This window comes from Nanorana parkeri, unplaced genomic scaffold, assembly GCF_000935625.1.
Source record: "Nanorana parkeri isolate BGI_ZX_2015 unplaced genomic scaffold, ASM93562v1 scaffold379, whole genome shotgun sequence".
Classification (NCBI taxonomy): domain Eukaryota; kingdom Metazoa; phylum Chordata; class Amphibia; order Anura; family Dicroglossidae; genus Nanorana; species Nanorana parkeri.
This window is the reverse complement of record NW_017306647.1, coordinates 1,292,602-1,302,672: the sequence shown is the minus strand read 5'-3', so window position 1 is coordinate 1,302,672 and position 10,071 is coordinate 1,292,602. Positions and strand designations below refer to the sequence as shown.

Here is a 10,071-nt window from a genome sequence, read left to right as displayed (position 1 = left end):
CAGTGGAAGGACAGGCGGGTAACTTCATGCCGTGAACGGATAACAGCCGATTCTCAGACTTCATCCCCAATATCCGGAGATTCGCCGGGATTCTGCTCATCTTTCTTCTTTCTTGGAAACTTTTGAGGAATGCCATGCCGTGGACCTGACAGAGAAAGACACAAGGAAGGAAAATGAGGAGCTGGACTAAAAAAGGTACAACAATGGGGTCCGACTCTGGCCCTGAGTGACGTCACAGTAATGCTGTCCGAGTCCGGGCCTGAGTGACAGCTCAGTAATGGGGTCCGAGTCCGGGCCCGAGTGACGGCACTGTAATGGGGTCCGACTCCGGGCCCGAGTGACCTCACAGTAATGGGGTCTGACATTGATACATGGATGACATTTTGGGAGTCTGAACTTCATCTAATGGGAATCACAAAGCTGAACGTCAGGAAAGCCGCTATATATATATACACTCAGATAATATACGGGGGCTGTTTTACCCACCAAAAGGGTTGTATTTCTGTCCATCCCGTCCTTAAATTTACACAGCACAGCCCTGTGTAGCAGGGAAGGGGACATGGTCTATCTCTGCTGCAGTTTCACTTACAGGTACCCCAAGCACCCCCAGCGTGTGACTGGACAGTGAAGGCAGCACACTGATGAACACATCTCGGTCACTCTGCTCTCTATCAGCACGTGCCAGACATAGAACAGAATGTGCACAGAGGGGGGAACGTCTCTCACCTGATGAAGGTTTTGAAGGCGGCAGAGTGGGGGTTGATACACAGCGGGGGCCGTTTTCCCTGTTGTTGGTCTGTGATGAAGCGATGAACCAGCTCTGTATTAAAAGAAGGAAAAGCCATGAGTCTGTGCCCGATAACCTCTGACCTTAACCTCTGACCTTTACCCCCCCAATAGCCAGCGACCTCTCACCTTTGACCTGCCAGACGGAAGTGAGGCTCTTCTCGTACGAGTCATCGAATCGGTCGGAGGCCGTGGGCTCGAAGTCGGCGGTGTAGACGCGGCCGGACGACACGGAGTAGCAGCAGTGACACATACATGTGTGGTAACGGAGACGACCTTCTTCCAGGTACGGGTGGGCCAAGGCATCCTTAGCCGAGATCCTCTTGGCCTGCAGGAAGGACATCAGCCAATGAGAACACAAGATCCAACAATATGGCCGCCTATCCCTTCAGGCCTTCCCGATTTGGTAAGGAAGCCGGGCTGCCTAGCAACAAGTGAAGCCGGCTTCCTAGCCAATCAGCAACCCAGGCGGCACCTCATGACCCGCCTCCCTGATTGGCATGGAAGCCGGCTTCACTTCTTGGTAGGCAGCCTGGCTTCCTTACCAAATCGGGAACCCGGGCGGCACGTCATGACCCGCCACCCAGCTTCATGATTGGAAAGGAAGCCGGCTTCGTGCTCCCTCGGCACTGCCGGTCAGAGGGAGATCCGACAGGAAGTCACAGTATTGGGGGAAGGTATCGGAGCTTTTGGGGCGAATACCAATACCGGCACATCCCTAGAATGACCTTTTGGGAGGTACCTAGAACGTCATTCGAGGTGATAGAAAAGGAAGCCCGGTGGCTCTCCTATTGTTAAAAATTTGGCGCTCTAAGCCCTCACTGGAATCGCCCGGCACGTACAGATCCGTGTTGCGCGCACGGCCGCATCCGGGAAGGACAGGTACTGCGTGTGATTAGTACGCAGCCCAAATGAAGAAATAAAGGTCACCGGCACGCCAAATAGTAGTTTAGCAATCGGCCATTTAATGACACATTGCCTTTCAATGCACGCGCTTTCGGGACCTCAAAGGGTCCCCTTCATCAGGCTGAGAATGATGGCGTGCTGGCGACTTCATTTGAGTTGTTTACATACGTGGTCACTACAAGCACCCAGCCGTCTACACGGGTCTCTTGGATGTTCCGGTAAGAAGTGCAGCAAGACCTCTGGTTTCGATTAGTACGCAGCCCCTCTCCTCTATCGGACTATGCGGCCGTACGCTGCCATACGCTCAAGTGCGTGTCCGTACGGCTGCGGGTGTCCCGGCTCGGACGCAGACTGGATCCATCCCATCAGCGTACGAGTACGGACACGCAGGTTGGGTGAGCGTAAGGCGGCATAGAGAAGGACAGGGGCTGCGTACTAATCACACGCAGCACCCGTCCTTCCTGGGAGCGGCGAGCACGCCGCACGGAGCTGTACGCGCCGGGCCGTTTCTCGTGTGAACGAGCCCTAAATGGCCGAAGCCCTGGAAGTAGTCGCGGACATGCAAGGGGCGACTCACCGGATCAAACAGCAGCATTCGGCACAGGAGGTGAACGGCTTCGTGTGTGGCTTCACCAGACAGCATATACAGGACAGAGAGAGACGGCTGCCGAAAGACAAGAGGGAACAGTGAGCTAAAGAGGACCTGTCACCAAGAAAAGCAAAACCGACATAACGCGCTCCGCACTAAAAGGAACATTCCCACTGTCAGCGTGCACATTATTACATCATACAAAATCCTGTCCGTCACATTCTACTGCAGCTCTGAACTGGCCCGGTTTCTATGATACTCCAAGAGAACCTCCTGCTTGTTGCAAAACAAATCCGAGTGTTGCCAAAGCACCCAGATTGCAGCGGACTGATAAACGCAAGGAGGCGCGAGACTTGGGTGCTACAGGCAACACTCCAATCAGATTCAGCTGCTATCGAAACAATCCGTGTCCTATAAATTACCGGCTTGTGGGGGCCGCGTAGTATGTGGGCTCTGGCTCCCTCGCAGGCGGACCGCATGGCAGTGAGAGGCGGAGTCCCCAGGAGGTCTGTGATCAGGTCCAGCTGGGGGAAGAGATGGAGAAAGTGGTCACGTGACACGGAAAAAAGACAGACGGGATGACGGATCCCTACACCACGTCCACCCAAAACAACCGACATCGATAGGCCTAGAGGAGGGGTGGGCAAGCTCGGCACTCCAGCTATGCTGAGACTACGTATCCCATGATGCCTCTGCGAGTCATGGCTGTGAGTTACAGAGTCTTGCAGTGATTCATGGGATTTGTAGTTCCACGACAGCTGGAGGGCCAAAGGTTACCTGCCCCTGGTCTAGAGAGCACATTACATTTTCTTCCTCCACCATCTATGATGCATATAATCAAACACCTCTGAGGTTGGCATGATAGTGTCTACAGGCGGGCTGATCTATAAGAGCAAGGGGCAGGTGGGATCCAGTCGAGTACAATAAACCGAAACAGCAGCCCCAAATGTTCTAGCCGTGCTGCATGGTGACTGTTCTTTGCTGTTCTTCTCTCCCGGCAGACTGAAGACCATGCACTCTCTCTGTAAGTGGATTGCGCAGAGAATGATGACCGAGGAGCGATTGCTACAGACCCAACTAGAGGGAGACTCCGGCCTCCTGGGATATCTACGACACATGTCTGCGCTTCACCCTGCAGGGGAAGATTTGGGAGATCCGACACCATGGCAACATCTAAAACTACATCCCATGTGTTTGAAAGTCTAATTTTCTGGATTTTACCTCCTTTCTGCTCTGTGTGAGCCTCACCGTGTCCTAGTTTGCAGTATATAATAGAATAATGTCGGCATCCCGCCCCCCCAACCAGTGAAGGAGGCGAGGAGTCATCCTGTCCTATCAATGTTCAGGCTAAAGTGACCGGTTCTATTGAGAGCCCAGACACAATTATAGTCTTCTTCATCATGCCTCCCCCATCCCCCCTACAGGCAGCAACTGGGGCTTGCGACAGGAGAGGAGCCGACAGGCAGCAACTGGGGCTTGCGACAGGAGAGGAGCCGACAGGCAGCAACTGGGGCTTGCGACAGGAGAGGAGCCGACAGGCAGCAACTGGGGCTTGCGACAGGAGAGGAGCCGACAGGCAGCAACTGGGGCTTGCGACAGGAGAGGAGCCGACAGGCAGCAACTGGGGCTTGCGACAGGAGAGGAGCCGACAGGCAGCAACTGGGGCTTGCGACAGGAGAGGAGCCGACAGGCAGCAACTGGGGCTTGCGACAGGAGAGGAGCCGACAGGCAGCAACTGGGGCTTGCGACAGGAGAGGAGCCGACAGGCAGCAACTGGGGCTTGCGACAGGAGAGGAGCCGACAGGCAGCAACTGGGGCTTGCGACAGGAGAGGAGCCGACAGGCAGCAACTGGGGCTTGCGACAGGAGAGGAGCCGACAGGCAGCAACTGGGGCTTGCGACAGGAGAGGAGCCGACAGGCAGCAACTGGGGCTTGCGACAGGAGAGGAGCCGACAGGCAGCAACTGGGGCTTGCGACAGGAGAGGAGCCGACAGGCAGCAACTGGGGCTTGCGACAGGAGAGGAGCCGACAGGCAGCAACTGGGGCTTGCGACAGGAGAGGAGCCGACAGGCAGCAACTGGGGCTTGCGACAGGAGAGGAGCCGACAGGCAGCAACTGGGGCTTGCGACAGGAGAGGAGCCGACAGGCAGCAACTGGGGCTTGCGACAGGAGAGGAGCCGACAGGCAGCAACTGGGGCTTGCGACAGGAGAGGAGCCGACAGGCAGCAACTGGGGCTTGCGACAGGAGAGGAGCCGACAGGCAGCAACTGGGGCTTGCGACAGGAGAGGAGCCGACAGGCAGCAACTGGGGCTTGCGACAGGAGAGGAGCCGACAGGCAGCAACTGGGGCTTGCGACAGGAGAGGAGCCGACAGGCAGCAACTGGGGCTTGCGACAGGAGAGGAGCCGACAGGCAGCAACTGGGGCTTGCGACAGGAGAGGAGCCGACAGGCAGCAACTGGGGCTTGCGACAGGAGAGGAGCCGACAGGCAGCAACTGGGGCTTGCGACAGGAGAGGAGCCGACAGGCAGCAACTGGGGCTTGCGACAGGAGAGGAGCCGACAGGCAGCAACTGGGGCTTGCGACAGGAGAGGAGCCGACAGGCAGCAACTGGGGCTTGCGACAGGAGAGGAGCCGACAGGCAGCAACTGGGGCTTGCGACAGGAGAGGAGCCGACAGGCAGCAACTGGGGCTTGCGACAGGAGAGGAGCCGACAGGCAGTAAACGGGGCTTCTGACTGGGGAGGAGCTTAAACATTGTTGATGACACCAGCCTGCCTGTACAACCTGGGGGCCTGGTGATCAGGTGGCTAGGCCCCGATCTATGAGGTAATTCACAAGCTCCTCCATAAGTGGAAGCATTGTGTATTCACCAAGGGCTTCAAGGTAGGGGTCAAAGGTAAAAATAAGCCAGTTAGGAAGGGAGCCCCTGAATGGGTCAAGTGACAGAGACTCTTAAAATATGGTCCCGATGGTTCATATAAAGGCTGAATTCTAATGGTACCTGTTGGATGGGGCTCTGGGCCTGGAACAGGATCCTCCTCCCTAGCAGCTCAGCAAAGATACAGCCCACGGACCAGATGTCGATGGCGTTTTGGTAATGCCGGCTTCCCATAAGGATCTCCGGGGCCCGGTAGTACTGGGTCACCACCTCCTGGGTCATGTGCTGAGACTCGTCCAGTTCCTCCACCCGAGCCAGACCAAAGTCACAGATCTGCGCAGAGACGTGGGAGGGAAAGCAAAACAGGTGAGAGGGAGGCGCGCATTCACCTAGCTGAAGGTCATCGTTGTTACCACCTTACCCCTTCAACAAGAGAGTGGTCTGGTGCTCAGCAACACCCCTCCTGGTGCAAAGCCTCCAAAAGCCAGCACTCGCTAGCTTTGTCCAAAAAATAATTCCTTTAGTGCATTTCAGGGAACATACAGTACAAAAAGTTGGAAAAAAAAAAACCTGGCCAGGGCATTTAATGCCACCCGGCCTCTATGCACAAGCTCAGGCTACAGAACACCCCCCACCTTGTACACAGGCCTGTGACCACATAGCAAGACGCACCTTGAGCACACAGTTGCTGTTGACCAGTAAGTTTCCTGGCTTGATGTCCCTGTGCAGGATCCCAGCAGAGTGTAAGTACTTCAGCCCTGCAGGGACAAAAAGGGTTAAACGTCAATATAAAGAAGTCTCCTTAACCTTAAAACCAAAGTACTTATACCGTCTGCCAGAGGACAAGGTGCTTGTAGCACTTTGTCCCGTTATGATAGATGCTTTGAGTCCAGGAAGTAGAATGGTTGACAGCGCGCCCCCTCCCCCCCCCATGGCTGTATGATCACGCTGCTCTGTAGGAGATCAATAACTGATTAGCATCGATTGACAGCGGTGGTCTCTGGCACCTTGCCCCAAGACCAGCGCCCTCTAAATGGTGGCACAGGGAGGGTGCATGCCAGAGCGACTGTCTGGAAAACAACCACAGGTGCGCTCGCAGCACAGGGGGGTGGCTCAGTCTGAGGCCTACAAATAGGAATGCACAGCCAACAGCCATGCAGGGGGGAAGTGCAGTCGCCTTCGTTTCTAGTGGAACACATACAGAGGACTCTTCGCAACAACAGGAAACCCACAAATCGGGTGTCAGGGTACATCAGTCAGCACCCATAGTACAGCTGCACGAAACTATGCGCATATTCGGCGCTAATAATGCGCAAAAACTATGCACACGTGCATGCGCAGCACCACCGCTGTCAATCTATACTAATCAGTTATTCGTCTCCCACAGAGCAGTGTGGTCAGACAGCAGTAGGGGGAGGGGGGTGCGCTGTCGACCATTCTACCTCTGGACCTGTTCTTGGAGCCAGGCGGGCTATTTAAAGATGGCTCCTGCATCTGCACCTTGCTGAGAGACCTTCATCTGTATTCTGTATCTGTGATTCTGTTCCCGATACCCGTCTGACCCAACTTGATTCCCGACTCTGCCTGCTTGCTGCCTGCCTTGTGACCTCGGTGTGTCTTCTGACCATTCTTTCGTCTCCTGATCCTGCTCGCAAGTGTATGACCCGGGCCTGCTCCTGACTTCCGTCGCCTGCTTCTGCACCACGCTGACCGCACGTTACCGATCCGGCTTGTTCCCGACTACGCTTCAGCTCCTCACACCAGTGCTGTCTGATCTGCTATCAGCCATCCAGCTGCCTCCGGCATCCAGTCATCAGCACCATCATCCCCAGTGTGTCCAGCAGTCATACCGGCCACAGGCACTCTGTCTGCACAACTACTGTTCTATCTCCAGTGGGGCTCAGACGAGAGCTGCAGGAGGAGGCCTTCCTCGTCACTTCAGGCTCACACCAAGGTATGTGACATCGGGCTTCTGTCAGGCAGCAATGGAAGGGAACCAGAAGATTTCTACACCTATATCATTCATGTATTGAAACATAAATCCACAGACCAGAATAACATTTTTGTTTTCACCTCGCAGAATCTGGTACAGGAAGACCTTGATATGGTCGGCGCTGAGCGGCTGTGGGGACACGATCACCTTGTGCAGGTCGGTCTGCATCAGCTCGGTGATCACATATCTGAGGCCAAAAAGGTGAAGGATCATAAGGAACGGATGAGGAAGAGAGCGACGCTGAAACGTAATGGCGCTATGCCAAAAGATCTCATCATTCCCTACAAGAAGAATTCTGCAATATTTCCAGCTTCAGCCCACAAAGAAGGCGGCAAAAAAATAACCCAATACAAACCCTAATACAGGGGTAGCCAAACTTAGGCCCTCCAGCTGTGCTGAAACTACATATCCCATAATGCATCTGTCTCTGAGTGGCATGCCTGTGGGATCTTGCAATGCCTCATGGGATCGGTAGTTTTACCACAGCTGGAGTTTGGTTACCCTTGCCCTAATGTGTCAAAACCAGATCATCTGTGTGTACACACGGCAAAGGACTACCCAAGCACTATGTGTTAGCTTAAGAGACATCAGAGCAGATGCAGCTTGCTTTGAGACTCTTCGTTCAATCTGAGCTTCAGTTGGACAATCTAGTAAGGGGAATTCAATATTTAAATGACCAAAAACTTATATATTTTTTTAAATGTTTTTTTAGTCCTAAAGAAATTAAGAAAACACATCACCAAAAAACGATATTTCGGAGGTTTATAGATGCGGGAGAGTCCGCCTTTAGCCAGGGTTCCTCTTGGGTTCTTCCAGAGGATCCATCAGAGATGAACAATTTCTACCTCTCAGATATGTAACCGGAGACACCGATCATCGTCAGCCTCCAGTTTGTGGATTTAGAAGGCCGTGTCATGTCATCCACATTCAGTGGAATTGGCCAATGGGAGGGCTGTATTGTCGGTCCATCCAAATTGGTGAAAATGGAGTCTTGTGGAGAGTTACCCTGTTGCCTCATCTATGTCTTGGGGCTCCAGTGGGCTGTTGTCTTCACCACAGTTCTTGGATCTGTTCCCAACAAGTGTCCCAGGTCACCTTCTGTGAGGCCTTCTTCATAATGGAGGCAGTAGGCGTGCCAACCAATGAACTCGGCGCAGAGATCTCATCAATAGTCCCTGAAAGGCAGAAGAAGCTGCTGTGCAGCCTTAGGCTAGGGACTCTTCCCAGAAGTAGGGATCATCCATCCGCCTGACCATGGCACCAATAACCAGTGTAGATATGGTCATTATCAGCAGGGACACCTTGATGACAGGAAGTTATTTCAATGATTTCCCTTATGATGAGAAGGTTGATGAAGGCTGTGCTAGTGTTTTGTCTGTCTTCTCAAGGACCCGGCTGAGGAGAGGCCTTCTCGAGGACCCGGCTGAGGAGAGGCCTTCTCGGGGACCCGGCTGAGGAGAGGCCTTCTCGGGGACCCGGCTGAGGAGAGGCCTTCTCGGGGACCCGGCTGAGGAGAGGCCTTCTCGGGGACCCGGCTGAGGAGATATCTGTGCCAAGTTCATGGGTTGGCACACCTACTGCACCCAATATGAAGGAGGCCTCAAAGAAGGTGAACAGGGACACCCAAAACTCGTAGCTTGGTGGCAGCAGATGCAGGAACTATGGTGAGGACAACAGCAAACTGGACCCCCAAGACATAGATGAAGGCAAAAGGAGCAACTCAAGTCCATTTTCACCAAATTGGATGGACTAATAATACAGCCAATTCTACCCAATGTAGAAGACACGACACGGCCTTCTGAATCCACAAACTGGAGGCCAAGAAACACACGTCATGTATATTGGACATAGACTTCTTCTTGGGCTTTGAAGCCATGGTTCATAAAAAGGATACATCTCTTCGAAGCAGTCGATCTGAGGGGGCTGCAGGATATCCAGGGCGGACAGGACCTTGAAAACAAATCAGAAGGATCATGGTAAATAATGATGGCGGCCTCCACTCATGCATTCTATAGCGCTAGGAGCGCAGCCAGTCCTTTGAATACGGTAGAAGGTAACAAAAATGGCGGAGAGGTTTCTGTAACCCGTAGCAACTAGTCAGTGAAATGGGATACAGAACTCGGCATGCCAGCAGGACCTGGGAGCTGGGGGTGTATATATGGGAAGCCGCCTGTCCTCTTAAAACTGGAGGGGACTCAGGCAGCTGTAAAGCCACCAGATCACATCCATGGACCACCAAAGGTACGGCCTTCCACCCCATGTATCCTGGGCTCTGCTGCCACTCCTGCAGGACCAGCATGGTGGACCTCAGCAGGTTTGGCAGAGGACAATCAGTGAACATCCCTGGGTATAAGGTGCTCAGGTGTGGAGACAAGAATGGCATCGCCCGTCCATGTGTTGGGGAAGTTGTGTTCCTTCACCGCTGACCGTGTCATCCTGAGCCCACCGTCCATGATATCAGAGAAGGAACACAACTCCCCCAACACGTGGACTGGCAATGCCATTCTCGTCTACACACACAAGCTGGTACAAAGACCCCACCAGAATCACAGAGGGCAGTGCCCGCTCCTTACATTGTCGTGTTTGAAGAAGCAGAGCATTTTCAGTTCCCTGAAGACCCGCTTGCAAGACACCAGGTTCTGGAAGACATTTGGCATCTTCTTGAGGGCGACACGTTTGCCATCGCGAGGGTCCGTCACTGACCTGAAAGGTCCAAAGAATCGATGTTACAGAAGTGTAAGTTCCAGGCACCAGGTAACCGTCATATAGAAGGGGCACCTATCCCTGTGCCCGATTGGGCCCATTTTTTTCTCAGACCAAAAAGCCTACCAAGAAAATCAGCCAACACCTGTATGTGGTGCACCCTTAACCCAACATTTCTCTGTATGTGTCACACCCGGCACCTCCCTGCCTCTCAG

At 53.8% G+C, this 10,071-nt stretch overlaps 1 protein-coding gene across 1 annotated transcript in view; it reads right to left on the bottom strand.

The window, feature by feature from the left end:
• Positions 1 to 25: 25 nt before the first annotated feature.
• The window catches only part of LOC108789155 (serine/threonine-protein kinase NLK2-like), a 36,339-nt gene continuing 26,293 nt past the window's right edge, over positions 26 to 10,071 (bottom strand). Inside the window, exons 5-14 of the mRNA XM_018559089.1 lie at positions 9,727 to 9,860; positions 9,048 to 9,103; positions 7,234 to 7,340; positions 5,833 to 5,918; positions 5,284 to 5,493; positions 2,704 to 2,805; positions 2,270 to 2,356; positions 916 to 1,114; positions 727 to 820; positions 26 to 145 (exon numbers count right to left, since the gene is read on the bottom strand). Coding sequence (XP_018414591.1) covers positions 97 to 145; positions 727 to 820; positions 916 to 1,114; positions 2,270 to 2,356; positions 2,704 to 2,805; positions 5,284 to 5,493; positions 5,833 to 5,918; positions 7,234 to 7,340; positions 9,048 to 9,103; positions 9,727 to 9,860 — 1,124 coding nt within the window. The 3' untranslated portion in view covers positions 26 to 96. The remainder of the gene's footprint in view (positions 146 to 726; positions 821 to 915; positions 1,115 to 2,269; positions 2,357 to 2,703; positions 2,806 to 5,283; positions 5,494 to 5,832; positions 5,919 to 7,233; positions 7,341 to 9,047; positions 9,104 to 9,726; positions 9,861 to 10,071) is intronic.